Genomic DNA, 22,380 nt, shown 5'->3' on the forward strand with positions numbered 1-22,380 from the left:
CTCTGGGCCTCATTTTCCTTATCTGTAAGATGAGATGTTGAACGTGGTGGTGATTTGGGAGGAGGTCTGTTTGAGAGGGAACTGATCCATAAACAAGTGGGTAAATAACCGATCACGATTTTTATGGCCCATGAAATGCCGCCCCTCTTGCCATCCTTGTCTAGGGAGAGAGGACCCTCTGACCCCTTTAATCTAAGAAGGCACCAGCTTGTTGGTGGTGAACTCAGTGGTGGGTGGATAGAATGGGGCTCTGTGTCTGCCCACAGTCAGCCTGTCCCCCCCCCCCCGCCACCCCCCACACCTCATTTTCCTTTCCTGCCACCCAGATTTGCCAGCCAGCCTCTGTCCTTAAAAAGTCCTAGCCAGTGTTTCATTTGTAGTGCTGACCTTATGGGGAGACCCCCAAAATTTAACGAGCTGCCTCTGCAAGGGTAATGTGACTTTTACAGCCTGTTGAGGGGCAAGGGGAGATTTGCATAATGTTCTAAGGGGGATTAGGTGGCTGGGGGTTGCCATGGCAACCCCACAGGGCTGAATTGAGAATTTTTCCTCCTGGCGGGAGTTGGCCAATGGAGTCTGGGAAGGTGGGGGAGGGAGGCAGAGGGTTATCTGAGGGGAGGGAGGGGATGGAGGGCCCAAGGGATGGGGGGGGGTGGGTAGTGGCGCCTGGGATGAATGGGCAGTGTTGGGGGAAGGTCTAATCTGAAAAGGCTTTCCCTGTTCTGTCTACACAAGCAAGCTCTTTGAGGGCCATCCCCTGGAGTGGGGGTGGGAGGCAAGGAGAGTTTAATGTGTTTGGGAACCAAGAAATTAAAGTGAACAAATATTTAAAGATTATTGGATCTTGTTAACAGGAAGCCCGGTGGATGGAGATTGAGAGTCTGAGAAATGAAAGTCATAGAGTCTTAGAGCCGGGGAGGGACTTGGCTGTCACCTAGGCCCAGGTTACTCCCATGGAGTGGCGTCTAACCCTGTGTCCCTGTTGAGTCGCCGTTGAATGCTCCTAAGGACGGGGCGCTCACCCACACGCAGCGCCTGATTCATTTTTGAGAGCTCTCCTTCTAATACCGGGCCCAAATCTGCCTCCTTCATGCAATGGAGACTGAAGCCCGAGTGCAGGACAGGCCTGGGGCTGGAGTGCAAGTCCCTAGCCTTCGCCTTGCCAACTCTTTCCAGGGCCAGTAGCCTAGGTGCGTCCTCTCCCCCAGTCCCCACACACACTCTTTCCCCTTCCTCGCTCAGCTCACTGTTCCTGATCCACTCACTCCCTAGACTCCCGAAGGAAATGCCAGAGATTTCTAGCAGGCAGAGAAAAGGAAGGCGGGATTCCTTCTCGGGGAGCACGGGGAGGGTCCTGTCACAACCCCGGGCACCCGAGACTCTTCCCTTCCGTGGGGCTTAGCCGGATGAAGGCGAGGGTACTGGATCTTCGCTGCCGTCCTTCTCTGTGTGAAGGACACGGGGACTAGCACACACAGTGTCTGGCATAAGCCGGCCCCAGCCAGCGTCCTGTTCCCTCCCTCGGGGGACAGATCGTCAGGGTCACACCAGGCTGGGCCTTTTCTTGTACCAAGCCCTCCCGGCATAAAGAATTCAGCAGGCTTCCTCGGAAGGCATAAATATTTAATGGCATTGTAGTTATATATAATTTGATCAATATGTCAGTGCTAAAAGGGCCTTTAAGGAGGCTCACCTATCATTGAGTGATCTGTGATGTAAACCCTGCCAGCCCCTCCAGAAGCAGGGGTCATTATCTCCCTCAGCTGCTAAGTGGATCATTTATTTGCCCCCCTTCTTAAAGGGGGGGGGTGGAGGTGCTGTTTTCCCCTAGAGCCTGTGGGGCCAGGGCTCCCCACGCCAGCTTTTGCTGGAGGTCTCACCCCGCTTCGTGCCTGGACATCCTTCCCGCTGGTGATAAAACACCCACTTGCTTTATCTGAGTTCTCTCCAAGCTCGATCTGAGCAGAAACTGCCTGGCAAGGAATTTCTTGGTACAGTCCAATAATTGAGGGCCTATCAATTTAGAATTGCCTGGGAAAAGCAATGGGATATTTTGAGTTAAAATTACTCCAGCGCATTGTTCCAGAACCTTCCAGCATTTGGTTGCTTCGTGGTTGTGGTGCCCAGCTGCTGCACCCTCCCTCTTCTGCACAGCCCCCAACTTCCCCTTGTGCCCCTCTGATTTTAATTCAAGATGAAGTAGATTCACTTTGAACACCCCGGGACTTGAGTCCGAGAACCAGGTCAAACCCGGCTAAAATTCAAGAACCCCAGGGTGGACCGGGTCCCCACCCCAAACACACACGTTTCTAGAGGAGAAATCTGTGGCCCGGCCACCAGGATGAGCCCTTCGGACAGTAGCTGCTTGACACTGACAGATGGGATGTCACTGCTCTTGAATGGTTTGTGCTGTGAGGACTGCTCCTGGGGACTGAGTCAGCCACCGGCAGTCCAGCACCCCCCCCCCCCCCCCCCCCCCCCCCCCCCCCCCCCCCCCCCCCCCCCCCCCCCCCCCCCCCCCCCCCCGCCAAAGCCCAGCCACGCCTCCAAGTGGCTGGAGGTGGCTTGTCCCTTCTCTCATCATCCTTTAAACTCTTGCCCTGCTCCATTTTACTGAGCTCTATGGAGGAGCGCTATGTCACAGAGCAATTCAGGAATGGTTAGCAGGCTAAAACTAAGTGACCTCGCCTAGATCTCACAAGGTACCACTTGGCCACTGTTGTGTAGACAACCAAACTGAAACCTGGGGGAGAGGGGCGCCTGGGTGGCGCAGTCGGTTAAGCATCCGACTTCAGCCAGGTCACGATCTCGCGGTCCGTGAGTTCGAGCCCCGCGTCGGGCTCTGGGCTGATGGCTCAGAGCCTGGAGCCTGTTTCCGATTCTGTGTCTCCCTCTCTCAGTCCCTCCCCTGCTCGCACGCACTCTGTCTCTCTCTGTCTCTCAACAATAAACAAATGCAAAAAAAAAATTAAAACAAAAAAGTAAAGTGGCAGATTTCTCCTTCTCGCCGTTTCCCATTTGGCTGAGATGAAAATGAAGCACCTGAAAGCCCACGGGTACAGACGACCAGGCGGTTTGAAAATAAATGGCAGGGAGAGGGTCAGGTGGACGAAAGGGCCAAACGCTGGCTGGATGCTGCAGGCCAGGAGCAGGAAGGCGGTGGGGCGGGGAGCAAGAGCAGGTGGGGGCCCCCCTCGTTCAGCGTGCCGTGGGGGGCTGAGGCCCGAGGCTGGTTAAGCAGCAGGGCCGTGCATACAGGAGCGCGGTTCGAGACGCAGCCTTCTAGAATGCTCAGGTACCCTCGGTTTACAGCAAGACGTCCGGAGGTCCTGCTTTTAATGAGGGGATGATCATCGCGCAGACGGGAGCCACTAAAGCACGCTGAGCAGCTTGCTCCGTGGGAAATTACCCTTGCCCCCCACTATCTTGTTTTCCGTCGTCTATTAGCCTAACAGTCTCGACGGAGACGCGGGGCAGACGTTACTCCCCGCGCCCAGTCGGGAGCGCAGATTCCTCATCTCGCGGGGTCTCTGTGCCCCTGTCTCTGAACTGCTTCTGTCTGTGTCTGGTAGATTAGTGCCTTCTGAGGAAGAGTGTTTTTCCACCAGCAAAGCTGCCTGCTTTGAACCACACTTGAAAAGCAATGTTCAAAGGCCGCACCAGCCTCCCCAAACACCTTTTTCCAAAGGCGGCCGTCTTCCTGCCGCCGGCACCTACCTGCTCTCGGGTTTGTATCTGAGGATCTGGCTCAAAGAAGGCGGTGACTTTGCGGGACCCGCGGCGGAGGGAAGGACCGGGGCCAGCCTCGCGCGGACCACGGCTGCCTTATTGATAACAATTCCCTGGATCGCCGAGAGGACTTTTCCGACGTGTGATCTAGTTCCAGTTGGTGATTTGTGACCTGTCCCGATTGTTGAAGCCACATGTCTGGATTTTTCCTTCCCGCCCCCCCCGCCCCCTTTCTTGGAACTGATGTTTAGGGCTTGTTTGAATTGGACCAAATGCTGTTTTAACAGCTGTTCGAATCGGAAATGCTGTCAATTATTAACCCCGACGGTAGTTTTTCTTTCAAAGAGACCTCTCCAGGCTCTCTCAAAATGTCACAATTTGGCTTCTTGGTAGGAAGGCGTTTAGTGAAGTTGCTTCACTGCGGAGCGAGCGTCAGTTTCCCCATCTGAAACATGGAGACTAATCCTAAGTGCCTTCCCTACAGGGTTACTGCCAGCGAGCTCATGGAACGTGCTCGGGAACAGCTGGGGTGGTGGGCGTTAGCTGTTACTCTTGTTGTTACCAGTGGCTCTGGCCGGCCAGCTTTTATTTCCAGGAGCTTCCCCCCCGCTGCGATCCCCGCCCTCAAAAAAAAAAAAAAAAATGTTGAAAACAGTCTTTGAGTGAACTCACCAGTGTGGTGAGCCCACTCCCGGGGTTGGGCGGCCAGCGTAGAGATGGGTGGGGCTCAGTCCCGCTTCTGCTGTTGGTGGAGACCAGGGGGGCTGGAAGGAGCCTGCTCCCCTCCCACCCCAGACTCAGCCACGGGGCAGCCCTGTTTTACTATAAATGCTCTCCAAGTATACGGCCACCCCTCCCCTCTCTGCCCTGCGTCATCCTGCCTCGCGCTGCCAGACCTTCATTGGGTTCGGGCGCAGACGGGGCCTGAATGCCGATGCCCCAGGCCTCCAGAAGGTTCCTTGTCTGTGTGGAGTTGTTCTGATGGCCCCTGGTGGATACCTGCGGTGTTGGGACGTGGGTGAAGGAGGCACGAACTGCTTCCAGTAGGGTGGAAGGGTGAGACTGGGAACTCGTTCTGAGCCGTGGTCACCTGGTGGCCCGGATGCCAAGCCTTGAACCGGGCACAGCTATGTGAACTCTCAGCAGGTCCCTTTTCCTCAAAACCAGAGGATGCTAGGCTCCAGACTGAGCCCTGCAGGAAGGAAGAGCTCACCTGTGGGGAGGCTGTGGCCGCATGTTTGCTAAAGGGTATCGGGAAGGGGAAGGACAGCTGCTTTTCATTTTTTGCCTTGAACTCGCAAGATCCTGACACTTGGCCTATTTGCTAGAGGAAGTAGGCAGATGGGAAACCTTTTATAACCACCCACCCCCGAGAGCTGTAGCTACACATAGACCACAGTAACGGTGGGGGTTCAGAGCCTGCCCGCCGCCTGCCTTCCTGGCTCAGGGGTGGGGGCAGCGGCCAGAGACCCACCGAGAAGGCTTGCAGTTGGTCTGGCTCGACCGCACTGCCTCATCCTGTTGGCGGAGGGCTTACCCACCTCCCCTCCCAGCTGTATGCCAACATTTCATCCACCGGGCCCTTCCTGCCCGTGTTGATCTGCGGCCACGGGGACTCTGCAATAGGAAGCCTTGAAAAATAAATGCAGGGAGGCTATTTGAGATTCTTCTGGCTGAGTGTTCATTGAGCACTTACTACGTGCCAGGCACTGCTGTGCTAGTCATTTGAGGTAAGAGGCTTTGGGCCAATGAGATTCCTAAGCATTGAGCCTGGTTTATTTAGTTTCTTTCTTTCCCCCCCCCCCAAAAATATTTTGGGGCACCTGGGTGGCTCAGTTGGGTAAGCGTTTGACTTTGGCTCAGGCCGTGATCTCACCGTCTGTGAGCTCGAGGCGCACATCGGGCTCTGTGCTGACAGCTGAGAGCCTGGAGCCTGCTTTGGATTCTGTGTCTCCCCCCTTCTCTCTCTACACCTCCCCCACTTGCACTCTGTCTCTCTCTCAAGAATAAAATAAAACATAAAAAAATTTTTTTAACGTTTTATTTTATTCTTGAGAGAGAGACAGAGTGTGAGCGAGCAAGGGTCAGAGTGAGAGAGGGACACAGAATCTGAAGGAGGCTCCAGGCTCTTAACTGTCGGCACAGATCCTGACACGAGGCTTGAACTCACAAGCCGTGAGATCATGACCTGAGCCGAAGTCGGACGCTCAACCAACTGAGTCACCCGGGCGCCCTATTTAGTTTATTTCTGTTTCTTTTATGTTTTTAATATATCCTTCTATTCTGATCTGTCACATCAGCGTGTGACAGTTGAGTGACCACGTTGATCTGTGCAGGTTTGGACTGAGATGCAGACTGATTGTTCTAGAGCTCCCGCCCCGTACGGCCCTGATTCCTGTTTCCTTCCCCTTCCCCACGATCAACCGAGGAAAAAAGGAACAGAAATGAGAAAGGGTCCTGGTTTGGGGTAGAGCTCTTCCCACTTCCTTAGGTTAATAATTTATACAGCAATTACTTAGCAATCTTCCCAGATTCCTTACGTTATAAATGACGGACATTTAGCGGGTGAAGCCCAGGGTGGCTGCTAAAACCCCTGCAGTGCACGGAACACATGTCAAATGTCAATGGCACGGGGGCTGAGAAAGTCTGACGTCCAGTGACCTTCACTGGAGTGTATACTCAAATGTGCAGATGCAGCGGTGAGGCCCATAGGTCTCAGCCAGGGGAATACTGGATACTGCCTCTCTACCCTGCAGTTTGGAAGCGGGGACCACTATTGACATTCAGTGGGTCTCACATACCGGGGACGGTCCTCTGCAGCAAAGACCCGTTGCGCCCAAATGCCCACAGTGGGAAACCCTGGCCCCGGTTCCTGAGGATCAGAGTGATTGATCGGCAGAGTGTAGCAATCCCTGGTGTAGAAGACAGGCTGTCTGTGTCTGTGGCGGGCGCCCGGGATGTAGGGCCGCACACCCGCCTCGGGTCTCCCGGGGGTGTGGCCCGTCTCCGATTCGCCAATCAGAGACATCCTCATTAGTGGTGGGGGTGCGAGCTCCGGGAATAGGGGTCTGTTTGCAAGCCTTCAGACAGCGTTGTTTTTATTTTAAGTGCACAAGGAGAATCGTTTGACATGCAGATGATCACAGATTTTTAAAGGCTGTTGTCATGGTTTGCAGTGTGCTGATGAGAGCTTTGCAGCCCGCCCTGGGCCCTCAGTCCTGGCGGCCTCAGGATTCGTTGCGAGCGGAGAAAAGCGATCGCGAGACGTGTGCGTCTATCAGTGGGCCTCGCTCGGCCTTCCTGCCTGGTCACCGTTAACCATGTGACACAAGTTTTTGGTTTTGTTTTTTTTTTGTTAACCACTCTTCATCCGGGGCTGACATAGGGCAGGGCGGCAGAAGCGGTTGATATTCATCTAAATGGGAGCTTTTCTGGAATGTTGGTGGTGGAGCAGAGAACTGGTCAAGCCTTCCTACGAGTGGCCCATGTGCAGGATCAGGGTCCCAACCAGTTACCTCCTGAGCCGTTCTTCGAGAAGGCAGTGCCTTACCCTAAAAAGTGAAGCCTTAATGGTGGGATTTCGGGCCGGGCAGCACAACTTGGGGGGGTGGGGAGGGATCGTTCTGGTTGGGGAGCTGCAAAGTGAAAAGCGGAGGGGGGGTGAAGCGGGTCCCCTTATCCACATATCCCTTTGGCACATGTGGCCCTGGGGGCTCCCTGTCACCTCCCGCTCTGAGAGCCAGAGAACCTGTCTTGCTCTAGGTTTTAGTGCGGTGGGGGAGGGGGAGGTCCTTGTTTCCTTCTGCTTTAATTAGGGCTTCTATCCAGAGCAGGCAGACTGCGTTCTGACCCAAACACATAGACCACCTCTGATAGGAAATCGGAGCTCTGCAAAATGTAGGCAGCCTGGCCTTTGGGGGGGGGGGGGAGGGGCAGTTGGAAGAAGTTTCTTCATGTTGTGTGCTGTGGACTTTTACCAAGGCCTCCTGGCGGGAGGCCAGCTTGGTGGGGCGGGTGGGGGGGCGAGGAGAAAGCATGGAGGGTCTGTGGTTTTGGGGAGCGGTGGAGGGGGAGTTTGTGCTTCCCCCCTGTGTGACATTTCAGCGACTTGATCGACCCGCCTGGGCTTCACGCGGTCTCTCTTCTTTTGCAGACAGAGATCGCGAAGAGATTGAACACGATTTTAGCACAGATCATGCCTTTTCTGTCACAAGAGGTAAGACCTCCTTTAACTGTGTCCTCCTTGTGTTTCCAGGGCAGTCCAGGGACCCCTGCCCCTGTCCGTTCATACTGTCTGTAGTTGGCAACCTGGGGCTTTATGGAAACTTCTCCAGCACATGAGGGGGAGCATTTGCTCTTTCTTGTAGTGGAACGGGTTCTTTGCTGCTGCCTGAGACCAAAGAGGAGGGTCCTGGCCTGTGATGGGGCTAGCAGTGGGTGCCTCTCGGCAGCCCCCCCCCCCCGCCCCGATCCAAACAGACATTCCCAGACACCGCTTCTCTGTGCCCCACCTCCCACTCCTGGAAACATCTAGAAGCAAGAAGCCTGGCCAGATAGTGCTAAGGGGCAGATCCTATAAAGGGAATGAGCTCCCAAGGGGGACCCCAGCCCCTAGGACAGAGTGTCCTCCCTAGAGGCATGACCAGTCTATTACCCGCCAAGCACACTTTGCAAGGGACCACCCCCTGAGGCCTGGACGGGGTTAGTGGGTGACACAAGGGCAGTGTCTCCAAGGAGGCCCCTTGGTGCAGGGCAGACAGGAGAGCTGCCTGGGAGGGGCCTGTTTCCGTCCAGCAGAGCTCCCTCCAGCAGGGGTAGGCCCTGCCTTCTGTTCCCCCCGCCCCGAGGGGCTGGGACCACCTCCGCTCCCCCCCCCCCCCGGACTCCTAGGTCTCTGAACCAGAGTAGCCACTGGTAAACGATTGAATCTACGTGAAAACAGGATAGGGTGACGTCCTCAGAGCTTGCAGCCCAGTGAGGTAGACAGCTGCGTAGGAAGCAGGTACTACCCCAAGGTGGAAGGGAACGAACGTACCAAGAAAACCTTTTTTAAACTAGGCCCGATTTTATAGAGCGGCTTTAGGTTCATGGCAACCTGTACGTGTGGAAGGCACAGAGCTGTCCCGGAGGTTGCCTGTTTTCAGCATCCCGCACCAGAGTGGGGTGTTGGGTCACAGCCGGTGAGCCCGCACACTGCTCTCAACGTTCCCTTTCTCACTAGACACGTTTTTGTTCCTCCCTTTACTTGGAGAAGGATTGAGCGTATATAGAGTCACATACTTTTTTTTTTTTTTTTAATATTTTTTGTTCGGGATTCTCCAAGGTTCTTTTTTTTTTTTTTAATTTTTTTTTAAGCTTTATTTCTTTTTGAGAGAGAGAGAGAGAGAGAGAGTGTGAGTGGGGGAGGAGCAGAGAAAGGGAGACCCAGAATCTGCAGCAGGCTCCAGGCTCCGAGCTGTCAGCACAGAGCCCGACGCGGAGCTCGAACTCGCGAACCGCGAGATCGTGACCTGAGCTGAAGTCGGACGCCCAACCGACTGAGCCACCCAGGCGCCCCTCACATACTTGTTTCTGAGCTCCTTGAACACAAGTTGCGCAGACCCCGACGACCCCTCAGTGCCCTAGCTGCGTCGCCTACGAGTGGGAAGGTTCTCCTACACGACAGCCGTTACCCGCACTGAGAAAACTAATCATCGAGGAATATCATCTCCTGTCTAGCTCCTGTTCAAAGGCGTGGAAGGGAGTTTTTCTGTATGTGTGGTAGAGGAAGGCGGTTGACCGATGGCCGTCTTTGGGCGCATCCCTATTTTAACTTGAAACAGTTCATGGGACGTTTGCACGAGTAATGCACGCTCGCTGGAAAGGGGTGAAAGAAGGCGAAAATGCCCTGCCCCGCCTGTTTAGTGGGCCTCTTCTGCTTTGTGAAGGGGGGGGGGGGGGGCGCGTCCCCGCCTGTCCCGAGCGGCCCTCCCTGTGCCCTTTGTGTCGGGAAGGCAGCCGCATCTCACGCACCCCCCCTGTTCCCCGCAGCACCAGCAGCAGGTGGCACAGGCCGTGGAGCGTGCCAAGCAGGTCACCATGACGGAGCTAAACGCCATCATCGGGGTACGTGGACTCCCCAATCTGCCTCTCACCGTGTGTATAGCCCTTTAATTCCTCTCATTTAACCGTAAACCAGAGATGGACCCTGACCTTAGCTGGCCTCAAAGAATGGCGGCCCCAGGGCTCCGGCTTCCCATGGGCTTGGCCCCGTTCGGGGGCTCTCTCCCCATCAGCTCCCCAGTGGCCCCCTACTCCTCACGTTGAGGGAGTGCCCCACATGCCTCCACCTCTAAATTCATCAGCCCCCAGCCTCCCCAGGGGGTGGGGCTCCGAGGTCACCCTCACACCCAGCCTCCTCCTCAGGCCTCCCTGGGGGGGGGGGGGGGGCCTGTCCGCCCTGTGTCCCCTCCCTGGCAAAGGTCTGCCCTTCTTTGGCCACCTGGGATCAGAACTGTCTCTGCTGTACTGTTGATGTGAAACGTGCTGTGGAATTTGGGTTTGGGCTTTGTCGTGCCGGGCACTGAGCCACCTGGTGGGGCGTTGGTCACGCACCCTTAGGAATTCTAGCGGGGGGTGTTCTGGAAGTCCTGTCTCCCCAGGAGCAGGGAAAGCATCCAGGAATGCTTTGGGAGGTCTGCTTCTGGTGGGACCCCTCAGTGGAGGGAGGAAGCCAGATCCCTCCCCTTTTGCGTCCCCGACTCGCATCTTGGATTCACGAAGCATCTTTCTGCTGCTTTGAGTGAGACTGAGGACATTTAAGATAAGCAGCTGAGGAAAAACAGCTCTTTTCCCGTGACTTTGGGCAAGGCTCTTAGCCTCAGGCGTACCTGTCCACCTCTGGTCCCTAAAATGAAGGGGGTCGGGGAGATCAGTGCTTCCCATCCACGGACAGCTGGCTCATGGTCCCCGAGGGCAGCTTCTGAACAACGTAGATGTCAAGGCACTCTCCCTGCAGTTCTTTTCCGTAGGTCTGGGGGGTGGGACTGGGAATCTGTGTTTCTGAAGTTTTTTTTAGCTCATTCTGAAAGGTAGTCAGGCTGGGGAAGCCGTGGCCCAAAGGGCTGAGGTCCCGTGGGCCCTGACGTTCTGGGTTCTCTTTTGTTCTTACGTGAGGCCGTTATTTCAAGGTGGACCCGACCCGAAGGCCCCAGGGTGGTCCGCCTGGTGGAATAAACGAGAACTCCTGGGTTTTCAGCCTGGGGCAGAAACCCTGAGACCTGCGTTCTAGCCATAGTTCTTCCCTGTGTGACCTCGGCAGGTCCTGCCTCTGCCCAGGCCTCAGTTTCTGCATCCGTTAAAGGAGGGAGCGGACCAGCCCATCTCCCTGGGCCAGAAAGCGCTGGGAGGCTGGGGTCAGCGGGGCAGAAGCATGCTGGTGGCTCCCGACACTCCCGTCCCGCCTCTGGGACCTGTGTCGGTTGTGTCCTGGGGTCAGTCCCGGGGCAGTCACGCAGTGCTGTTGCGGGAGGGCACCGGCGGAGGCGTGAGCGCGGTCTAAACCCTGGCAGTGCCGGAAGCAGGGTCCGGAAGAGGGACTGTGGGGAAGTGGTCAGTGCCTTCAGCCGTGGAGCTGGGAGGCAGTGCTTCTGAGGGCGAAATCCTAGCACCGTAAAGTGGCTGTCTTCTCTGAGAGCAGCCGGCAGGGGCTTTTTCAGCCCTGACACCTGTGAAGTTTGGGGCCAGACACTTTGTTGGGGGGCCTGTCCTGGGCACTGTAGGCGTTGAGCAGTACGGCTGGCTTCAAACCCACTGGATGCCCATAGCAGCCCCCACACACAGTTGTGACCCCCAAAACTGTCTCCAGACATTGCCGGATGTCCCTGGGGGCGGTGGGATGGCCTCCGGTGGGGAACCACCGGCGTAACCAATGGCCTTGGTTTACAGAGAGGGGAAGTGATTCATGGATGGTCACATAGTGTCCGGGAGTGTCACCCCTCCCCCTGCTCAGCCCATCTGGGGCCTGGGGCCTCTGTCTCAGTGACCCGTTCACGGCTCGGTGGCTGATAGTGGTAGACGGGGGACGCGGGGGCGGGAAGTGCACCGTGAGCTCTGCCCTCCGAAATTTCTCCTCTTCCAGCCCCTCGCGTCCTGTCCCCTCTCCAGGCCGAGCCTTCCCGGCCCGCACCGGGGCCACAGTGGGTCCCCTCCCCCGCTTCCGCCTCCCTCTTTGGCATCGAAAATCCTCTTATGAAAATAACTTTTTTTTTTTTTTTTTTTTCTAAATTCTAAGAAAAGAGCGAAATTGGGGAAGAAACGCTGCTTGGATTAGCTCCACTTCCTTTAAGTAGTATTTAGGAAGCTACAAGTTAGGTCAAGGCAGCTCGAGGCAGATATTGGAATTCAATTAAAGCCAACGAGTGGGGCCTGTGACCCCCATTTTCAAGGTAATTGCTTCTCCGGCTCTCAGTGAATGCAGCCGTCGCCCTGTCATTAAGCAGGCGGCCGTCTAATCGCTGCGCCTGACAGAGCGTCACAAGGCAGGAATTACGGACGGCTGAGGACGGCCGCGGCATGCTCGCACTGGGGAGCCGGGCTTGACTGCACTCCGGCGAAGGGGCGGCTCGCCTCGCCAGGGAGGAGAGGGCAGAGCGGGCTGGTAGCTGAGCACACTGGGGAAGGCGAGGTAGAGGGGGAGGGCGGGGGCGCAGGGGCCGCCAGGGGTCCTGGGCCCAGCAGTGAAGGGCAACTGGTGGCTCTACCCCCGTGGGGCCGTCCGATTTGCCCATCTGGAGGGAGAAAGTAGCCCGGCCCCCTGGTCTGGGAATTAGGGGGGCTTTGGGCAAGGTTCCTCCGGGCCTCAGTTTCTCCATTTGTGAGAAGACGGAGGCGGGCTAGGTAAGTGTGCTGTGAGGTGCCTGCTTCAGTGCGGTGTGAGAGGCTCTCTTGGGCATGGAGTTGAAGGATTCTGAGTCCGTGTCTTGGCTTGACAGTTCAATGTGTCTGGCGTGGGTGGGTGTCCGTCGTGGCAGATTTATTGCACGGAGTAGAGTATTTCTAGGTCTCCTGGCGAGAGAGACTCGGATCCAACATCGGGCTGCTGTAAAGGGAGAAGGGGACAGAGGGGCGGAGGAGGGAGCCCAGGCTTGCTGGCTCAGCACACCCCCTCTCCAGGGAACTCAGATATCGTCGAGGGAAGACGGGCCGGAAGATGTCTCTGTGCCAGCCGGGCCCTGGCAGGACCCAGTTATCGTAGACCCCATTCTGTTACGGGCCCTTTTTTTCTTGGATCCAAATTGGTGAAAGGGTCAAGATGCCTAAGCACGGGGCGGGGGGTTGGGGAGCGGATTTTGTCCCTTGAGCAGTATCCTGCAGAAGGCATCCCTAGGCAGATTAAAGACCCTGTGAGCTGACCTAGCAACCGTTCCCAGACTCCTTTTTTTGTTGGTGGTTCTGTTTTGTTTTTACGTTCTGCGCTGGCCCATGGTAATGGAACCTGACGAGCGGAGGGGGTTCATCTGCACGCTGACAGCGTGGTCTACATTCCTTTGGAAATGTATTCGTGGGAGGCATGTGATAAAGCGTTGACTTTTTTTATTGTTTTCAGCGGGGCGGGGCGGGGCGGGGGGGGGGGCTGGGGGGGGGCGGGTGGGCGGTGGGGAGGACGAAGAGGGAGATTGTAGCCTGTCACAAGCGACATGGCATTTGGAAGCCATACCTGAGGTTTTTTGCATTCACTCTAGGATGTAGATGTGTAGGATTCAGCTGACTGAATTTTCCACGAGGAAGAAGGTGCAGAGATCGTGCTTTAGAATACATCAGCTTCTTTCGGGCCGGCGGCACGGTGGGGAGAGGGCACGCTGGCTCGGAGTCCTGGCTCTGCTTGCCTCCCCATCTCTGAAATAGGATAACAAGGGTTGTTGGGGGCTCTGAAAGCTATCACGGAGCACGGGAGCTCAATTCGGCGTGGAGCCCTGGGGCCCACCGGCCGTGTGCGATTAGAAGGAAGGGGGAAGGCCCGGGGCTGCTCTCCCAGCAATGCCGGGAGGGTGCCAAGCGTTCATTGAATGCAGTTCGGCCTCTGTGCTTCCTCTGGTGGGCGTCCTCCGTGGGCCTTGGCTCAGCAGGTGCTTAGACAACTTCACTAAGTTCAACCCAAACCGTGAACCTGAGAAGCGAAGCATTAAATCAGCCAGCAGAGGCATTAAAGCGTGATGTGCATAATCCAATTACATATCCTCTACAAGGACGAGCTTCCCTGTCAGCCTGTCCTGTAAGTGGCCATACCTTCTGAGCCCAGGGCGCGGGCACGTGACACACGTGTGGAACAGGGGATTTGCTTACAGCCCGCGGGACGCGTTCTGTGACGGGCTCGTGTTCTGGCGTGAACGAGCACCCCTGAGTGGGCTTGGTTCCAGACGCTGAGTCCCTCTTCGGGGCTGGGGGTGGAGGGGGGATTGCTAACTTCCTTTCACATCCCAGATGGAGAAGTCTTGGCCTGGGAAGGAATGGTAGACACTGGAGACAGGCTGCAGCAAAGCGGTGAGCGCAGTCCCTTCTTGGACGGTGGACTTGATTCCCTTCTCTCCCCAGCCGCCACCCTTCCACTCACGGGGCACTGTATTTCAGCACATCGTCCTCTGAAGTCAGGGACGTGCCACAGGGGACAGAAGTGTTGCCTGCCGTCCCGCCTGCAGAGGGTCTGGGGCTGCGACACGGGACGGCGAGGCAGGTGGCTCACCGCCAGCCAGCTTCCCCTGCCGTGTTGGGGAGAGAATTTCGTTTCTCTCTCTGTTGCCACCGAGACTGCCATTAGCAGAGGCTACGCCCGGCAAGCGCTGACATCTGCCCTCGCCCCGCGAGAGAAGCCTTGGAGGTCGGCTCCTGAAGTCCCTGCTTCCCGGAACCTTCTGGACCACTGCTGACCGTGCCTTCCAACCAGGCAGAGGAGACCTGGCGCGACTTTCTGGCTGTGCAGGGAGTGCTTTTGTACTCGAAGATGAGAAGTATTCTGGAAATCTCCTTTCCTCTGTCGCAGAGAAGACACTGACGCCTGACGTGCTATGGCAGATCGCCAGGCAGCCACCATAGCCTTTGTTTCTGACGCTGGCTCACTGGGTTACGCTTCCAGGAAGCAGGGCACCCCACTGGTGCTCCTTGTCCCCACAAACTGTTCCAGCTGCCTCTCAGTGGGCCTTGGAGAGGAGGCGCGGATCTGGGAGGTGGTCACGTTCGGACAGAGCCACTCGGTTGACTTCCTCTGCATGTCTACCCAACATTATCACTTATTTACCCAGCAACTGTGCCCCGAGCCAACCTGCCGGGCACCTTCAGCGGTGCGGGGACGGATAACACCAGGTCCCTGTCTTCCTGGAGCTCCCAAGCTGCCAGGCATCACATAAAGACGAACGAAATGGTTGTATTTGTGATCCATTCATAGTTCTTGCTAACGTTTCTCGAGGACCTACTTTGCCTTGACACGTAGTGTGACGCGTGGGGTCCTTGCACGATGAGACCACAAACAGAGGCCCAGAGAGGTCCACTGACTCATCCAAGGTCTCATGGCTGAAGCTTCTACCCTTCAGGACGTCCACACTGGCCCTGGTGTCTGAGCTGTTAGAACTCAGAAGGGAGACATGCGTCCTGACCAGGAGGCTGGGGGAAACTTCCAGCGGAGGTGGTATTTGAACTGGCCGGGCAGCCTAGAAGGTTCGGTAAGAGGGCCGAGCTTACCTGGTAAGGTACGAATCAGGGTGTTTGGAGCTCTTCAGCGTCTTCTCCCGAGCACAGATCCTTCGTAAGCTCTTATTCCAGAAACCGAATTGCTCGTGGCAGGAGCCAGCCTTGTACCCACGCAGCTCCTTCTCTGAAACCGTTTTCTCTCCTCTCCGCTCCCTCCGGCGATCTTACTGGCCAGGCACTGTAAAAAGTGGATTAAATACCTCACGCCTTGCTTTCTGGGATTTTACTAAATAGTTAACGCTGGCAGAATTAAAGGGCCTGCCAGCAACTGGTCTAAAACCACAGGGCTGCTGGCGCAGACTCCTCTTAAAACTGGGCGTGTAGATACAGTTGGATCGTTGGCCCACACCGGGGAACGGTGGGTAGCCATTGGAAGGGATGTGTTGACTTGTGCCTAACAATCTTAAATTAAAAATCCAGTTGTCTAGTAGTGAGGTTTGCGAGAGCCTGTTTATTTAGGAATAGAGTCACAATTTGTAGATCTCCATAAAGGAAAGTCTGAAGCGACTCAGAGTGGAATCTTCTAGAGAGTGGGATTGAAGGGTAATCTTTTAAGAAAAACTTGTAAATCCGTACTCATTTTTAATATTTTCTGACCATGTATCATTTTTTTCCTCGTAATAAGGCCTAACGATGATAATTTCTTTAAAAATGAAAGACAGGGGAGATCATCTGTGAGCTCCCGTGTTTTAAAAGAGCCCGAGCCACCGGGCTGGGCCGGGTTGGGTCTCCGCATGGGGACCCCTGGGCTTTTGTTTCTGCTCTGGCATCTCGCGGCATCTGGGGTTAGGCTGCACTGGGGACCACTGCCCACCAGCAGCTTCCATAAGCCACGTACCAGTAGATGATCCAGCTGATGTGACCACCAGTGGATCCCAGCCTTTCACGCAGAGCTGAGAAACAAACCCTCGGGGGCCACCAGCGTGGCGGTGGCTCTGGTTGCCATTGACTTTGGGGTGAGCCCGGTTTGCCATTTGCAGCTTCGTTGGGGAAGAGCAGGGCCCCTAAGCCCCGGTTGCTCACGTTTACTGCCTCTTGAGGCCTCCAACCAGAACCATAGACCTTCCCCCTGTGTTCTGTTGACTGCCAGCTGGGGCCCGAAAGCCAAGTTCATACTGATAGGCGAGCTGGTCAGATTTTTGCTCTTTGTCACCCCCGCTGGCCCTTCTTGCCTTGAGGGTCTCCCTAGGAACACTCTTTGGATAAGACCGGCGGTTGACAGAGTGGAGTCCAGATGGCACTCTATTGGCTGGAGTTGGCAAGCCACTGGCTGCCCAGCCCAGCCCGCCAAGTATCAGTTTGCCTTCTGTAAAATGGGCCTGACCCTTCCTTTGCCACCTGGTTGGAAGGGTCAGAGATCAGATTTGGAAAGTGCCAGGCGTTCAGTAAACGTTGGTTCCCTTCTCTTGCGCTTAGCTGAGAAGAGGTGTTTATAGGTGGGTATCCGCATATCCAAGGCCCCAGCCACTCGCCAGAAATATTTGGCCGTGGTGTAGCCCGCCCCACAGTGCCTGTGGTTCTCGGCGCAAAGTTTGGGATGATAAGATAAAGGGCATTTTGTAGTGGCTGCTGGGGAGGGAACTAGGCTACCCGCACAGGTCCCTTGGGCGTAGGATGCAGACTAGAAAGAGAACACCCTGAGGCTAGTCCGGGTAGGGGACGTCTGGGGTTTCAGGGAGCAGAACCCTTGGCTGGGCATTGTTATCACTGCTGTTGCCGATGAGCAGGTGTAGATTTGAGAACAGCGGGGAGCCCCTTGTAAGCCCCCTGGCAAATGATAGCTGGGATTTGAAACCTGGTCTGTCACGTCCCAAAGCCCCAAGTCCTTGTTAACCGTTCTCCACCCTGACGTCCCCGTGCCATTAGCTCTCATTCCACTGGCCCCAAGCTCCCTCCTCTTGATCTCGGGGATTTTCTGCCGTGGCCTGCCCTGGCTCAGTAAGCCAGCCTCGCGTTCCTCAGAAACGAGGGAGGCTTCCCAGGATACGGGCTCGGGGTGGGAGCCACCGGCTGCTCCTGTTGAAGGCGTGCAGGCGTGAGCAAACATGACCGCCAGCTTGAAAATGGATCCTTCTCAACAGAGCGGGAGCCCCGAGGGCTGCTTGGTCTTTAAACGCGCGCTTTTTATTGATCCCGGGCTCGCAAATGGACTGTGGGAAATTCTGTCTTGAAACTGGGGGACTGAGGGGGGGGATGGGCGGGGAGTTTAAAGACCCCAATCTTGGTGCCTCGGTTGCGGGTCCATTAACAGACTGCCTTCATCCGGACAGCGTGTGTGGACCGAGCTGGGGGTAAAGGTTTTGGAGGGCACTCCCCCGCCGTCCACGCTCCCCCGTGCTCACCACCCGCTTCATTACAGCAACAGCAGCTCCAGGCCCAGCACCTCTCCCACGCCACGCACGGCCCCCCGGTCCAGCTGCCACCCCACCCGTCAGGCCTCCAGCCTCCAGGGATCCCCCCGGTGACAGGGAGCAGCTCCGGGCTGCTGGCGCTCGGGGCCCTGGGTGGCCAGGCCCACCTGACGGTGAAGGACGAGAAGAATCACCATGAGCTGGACCACAGAGGTGCGGCCCAGAGCTGGGGCAGGGGGCGGGGCTGGGCTGGGGGCTGGGGGCTGGGGGAGGGGGGGGTTCCCGCGGGCCCTACTGTGCGTGGACACGGCAAACGTTGTCACCCAGGGGTCAGGAGTTAGCAAAAGCTTTGGTGCCATCTGTTGAATTCCTGGTCTGTGGCAACCAGAGCCTCGCCCCGCATGGCCCCCCCCCCCCCCCCCCCCCCCCCCCGCCTCAATGCCTGACGTGGTCCCGGCGCGCTCTGCCCTGGGAGACCTGTCGTGCAGGCACCCTCCCGTTATCCTAGCTACAAGCTGCCCATCCTTCAAGGGGCAGCCCCAGTCCCATTCCTTCAAAAGTGTGCCTTCCAGTCTGGGCTGGGGGCCTTTTGCCAGTTCCCAGGAGAGTTGGAGAGCTGGGGTCCCAAGAAGGAGCCCTTGGTCGCTGTCCTCTTGTATCCTCCCCCTGGAGAATGTTACGTCCTCACTGAGATCGATAGTCCTTCGAGAACAGGGGCCGGGTTCCCCGGCTTTTAACTTAGCGTGTATGTCTCACCAGCGCACGTGCCTTGGGCAAGGTGCACAGTGGCACCCTAGTAGACTGTCTTTAAGCGGAGGTAGCTGTCACACTACTGAGGGAGATGACCGGAAGGACTTGGAACGAGAACCCGCCCCCCGCCCCCCCTTCACCGGCCCTTACCGTGAGGACCCCGGCAGCTGCACCCAGCCCGGGCTTCATTCAGGAGAGCTTAGTTTGTCGGGAAAGGAAAAGTCGTGGCTCCCTGGCAGACCCTTTTCAAAAACCGCTGCCTCGTGCGCTCTGCCCTTGGATGTTTTTTTCCCGGTTTTATTGAGATGAAATTGACGTAGAAAATCGTGTAAGTCGAAGGTGTACACATGGTCTGATTTGCTCTTAGCTGTTTACCAGGGCGTATGGCCAGTGCCTTCCCAGCCCTCCCCGGGCGCCACCCCGTCCGGCCCGGGCCAAGGCGCCAGGGTGGTAACAGATTGTGGGAAGCGGACGGAGGCACGGTTGTGTGTCCCTGCAGAAGGCTGCCCCACCTGGGAGAGGAGGCGGGTCTCCTCACAGCAGAGAAGAGAATCGGGGAGCTAGTGCCTGGCTGTGCAAAGACACAGAGAGAACCGTGTTAGTTGAAACACAACAAAAACCACTCGCACAATTCCTTTATTTACTTGCTTGTTTATTTTAAACAATGATGGTCTCGACGCCCAGATCCGCTAGGTCGCCTGCATAGCAGGATCCTCTTCCAAACCTTGTGACTTTAAAAACTGCTGAGCAGGAATCTCGGTGCCCTCCTTGGCACATCAGGGAGAGCAGGGCCACGGCCCCCGCCCCACCCGGGACCGGTGGCCAGTGGGGAGCACTGGAATCGGGGCGGTTAATTTTCAAAGCGAGAGATGTCACCTCATGGCCCTGCCTTGGCTGACCCACGGTGACTCAGAGAGCCAGGCCTGCGGCCCATTTTAAAACCTGTGAATTAGCAAAGCTTAAAAACCAGCTGCAGGAGACTGACCCTTCTCCCTTTTTTTTTGTCTTTTTGTCTTGGGGGGCCTGACCCTCCTCCCGTCTGGCTCTTCCGTCCCTGAAGAAAGAGAATCCAGCGCGGTAAGTGTCAACACGCTGGCATCTGGGCTGGGGGGGGGGGGGGTAATGCGGGAGGAGGAGGGGACCACGTGGGATCCTGGTGGGGGTTGTTGTTACGAAACAGGAGTTGCACCTGTTGAGAGTGACCTTCGGTTGGGGAAGCTGTCATTTCTCCAGCCTTCCTGTCCATCATTTGGCAGATGAATAGTTTTCAGTGAGCTCTAACTCTCTTTTTTATGAGAGGTGATTAACCAGAGAGGTCAGCTGGCCAGCCCGTGGAGTTATTGGGCTCCCCACAGGCAACCCCTGGGCCGGGGGGGGGGGGGGGGTCCTGCGTCCTGGGCTGGGCTGCTTCCCTCCTCCCAGGTTGGCTGCCCCCTCCCCCCCCCCCCCCCCCCACCACCTGATCCTGTATTCTCCTTGCTTCCTCCGAACGCCTGAGGTTTCTCCTTGTTCTGGGCTTTAACTCGGTTTAAGAAAGTGCTAGCGAGCAGGCATCAGGGCCAGGCTGTCTGCGTGTCTGCCAGCTCTGAGATTTGCTGTAAATCTTTCTGATCACACTGAGGCTCAGAGGTTCTGTTTCAAGTGAATAAGCCTTCTGAATAAGTGCAGTGGAGTCTGGATAAAAAAAAATCCTGCAGCGATTAGCAAAGCTATTTTATTCCTCATCGCTGTCCTTGTATCTGGGGCCATCTAATCTGTTAGGATGGCTTCGGTTATTACCTCGTGTTAAGTAGGACTTGGAAGGTCAGGCAGTTAACTAACCATCTAGACGGCAGCTTCCTCGGGCAGCCCCTCCATTCTGACCCCCTTCCCTCCCGGCCCTCCTCCCGGCTGACTTTATAAACCATCCAATTAGCCACGGTGCTCTCGGCCCCCCGCGACTGGCCCGTGTGCTCTGGGTCCACATTTGGGCCCAGTGACGGCTGGCTACCTCAGAAAGGAACAACTAAAGCTGAAAGTCCGTCTCGATTGCTTTAGCGTTGATCCTCCAAAAGGTGGCCATTTTTGCAGAGGTGGTCTGTCTAGACAGGACTGGACCCCTCAGGGCTCGGGGCTGGTCGTGGCTTCACGCAACACCGGGGAGCTCTCTTGGCCTCTCCGGGCGCCAGTGTCTATACCTGTGACACGGGCATCTTCCCGCCCAGCCAGCCTCTCAGCCTGGTTAGGAAGCCCCCTCGGCACAGAACGTGGCATCGAGGAGATGACCCGGTGAACAAGGCACCTGCCGCGGCGTGAACCGAGGGTTCGAAGCCCGACGCCCTCTGTCCTCCTCCCCATTGCTGTTTGCGTTTGGCTTTGTGCCCCCGTCTGTGAAAGCTTTCTGCCCAAAGAAGCTCCCCGGGGGGACCCCCAAGAGCTGAGCTCTTCACCCTGCAGCACCCACACGCATGCATGGCACACTCCGAGCAGAGGGGGCACGCTCCGGCCCCGGGAGAGTCTGGTGGGAACGAATCGAGACGCCATCCGGCCCGGGGCCGGGGCGCCCGGCTCAGGGCGGGTGAGGCCGTAGGGCCGTGTGCCTGTGGCCGCGGCGTCCGAGGAAGTGTGCGGCCCCTCGCGGACCAGGTTGTCAACAGATGAGGCCCCCGCAGGAAGGACAGGGCCGCGGCCGGGTGGGAGGGGGCCGGCTGGACGGGCTGGAAGCCGTCCCAGAGGGCTTAGTCTGGAGTCCAATTAGAGGTAGCTTCATTCATATTTCCTTGCCTCGCCGAAGCAATAAAAAATACTTAGTTTTTTGGCCGCCTGCCAGCCAGAGGCGGGCTGGATCGATGCCGCTAAATGCCTGACATGACTCTCTCCGGTAGCAGCGAGGGTTTTCAGCCTGACTGCGTGAGAAGAAAGAGCTCGCTGTTCTCCGAGCCACGTACTGGGTCGCAAGGAGAAACACGAGCCGCCGCACGCCCCCCTCGGCTCCGCTCCCCGCCCGCCCCGAGAGAGGAGAGGGGCTGGAAGCGATTCTGCTTAGCACGGGGTGGCCGCCGTCGGAGGAAATGAAATGAAATGGCGGTGATTTTCCTGCCGGCGCTCGCAGCGGCTAATTGAATTGCGGCCGTGTGCGCCTCGCCGCCGCTCCTGCACGGCTGTGGGGAAGGCTGAGCTGCAGTCCCATTATAACCTCCATTTTTTCTTCCAAGGCTTGATAACTCTGCCATTTTAATTTGCTTCAGGCAGAAACTTGGCAGGGAAGGGCTGCCCAGAAACCGGCTTAGGAAAAGGAAATTAAGTTCTGTGGCTGGTCCCCACGCCGTGCCCCGCGCCCCCCGCCCCTCCGCCACCCCCCCCCCCCGCAACCCAAACGCCGGCACTGGCCTCCAGAAAAGTGGGGAGATGTGAGGTAGAGGCTCACCCCGGCCTCCGCCTTGGGATACCCTTCCCTGCCGAGCGGGGGTCCCTCCGTGGCCCTGCGTGGCCTGCGCGTCTGTGATGCGTGGGGCCGTGGATGGGCCGGCCTGTAGCTGGACTGAGTCTTGCTCCTTCCTCCAAGCCCCAGGCCTGAGCCAGGGTGGGTGCTCAGAAAAGCGTGGGTGAGTGGTGAGTGAAGGAGGGTCTCTTGGAAAGGAGTGAACTCGGCAGCCCCCTCGAGGGACATTGAATCTGTCCCGGCCCCCCGGAGGGCAAGGGCACAGGTTTGCTGGCCGGTACCCCTGCTGGTTAGCTCCTCCCTCCCTGCTTCCCAGCCTGGTGCTGACAGCCACAGAACCGGTTCCGCTCGTGGCCACAGGCAGCATCCCGAGCCCCCCCCGCCCGCCCGAGGGATCCCTTCCTCTGC

General features: G+C 57.1%; 1 protein-coding gene across 8 annotated transcripts in view; it reads left to right on the forward strand.

Moving 5' to 3' along the window:
* The window catches only part of TLE3 (TLE family member 3, transcriptional corepressor), a 49,106-nt gene that overhangs the window by 14,192 nt on the left and 12,534 nt on the right, over positions 1–22,380 (forward strand). For 4 of the 8 annotated variants that reach the window (XM_043555075.1, XM_043555077.1, XM_043555076.1 and 1 more), the window contains exons 5-8: positions 7,883–7,945; positions 9,760–9,864; positions 17,810–18,014; positions 19,612–19,628. In XM_043555075.1, coding sequence (XP_043411010.1) covers positions 7,883–7,945; positions 9,760–9,864; positions 17,810–18,014; positions 19,612–19,628 — 390 coding nt within the window. The remainder of the gene's footprint in view (positions 1–7,882; positions 7,946–9,759; positions 9,865–17,809; positions 18,015–19,611; positions 19,629–22,380) is intronic. The other 4 variants (XM_043555079.1, XM_043555081.1, XM_043555080.1 and 1 more) reach the window with 1 other exon arrangement.

This window comes from Prionailurus bengalensis, chromosome B3 (genome assembly GCF_016509475.1).
Source record: "Prionailurus bengalensis isolate Pbe53 chromosome B3, Fcat_Pben_1.1_paternal_pri, whole genome shotgun sequence".
Taxonomy (NCBI): Eukaryota; Metazoa; Chordata; class Mammalia; order Carnivora; family Felidae; genus Prionailurus; species Prionailurus bengalensis.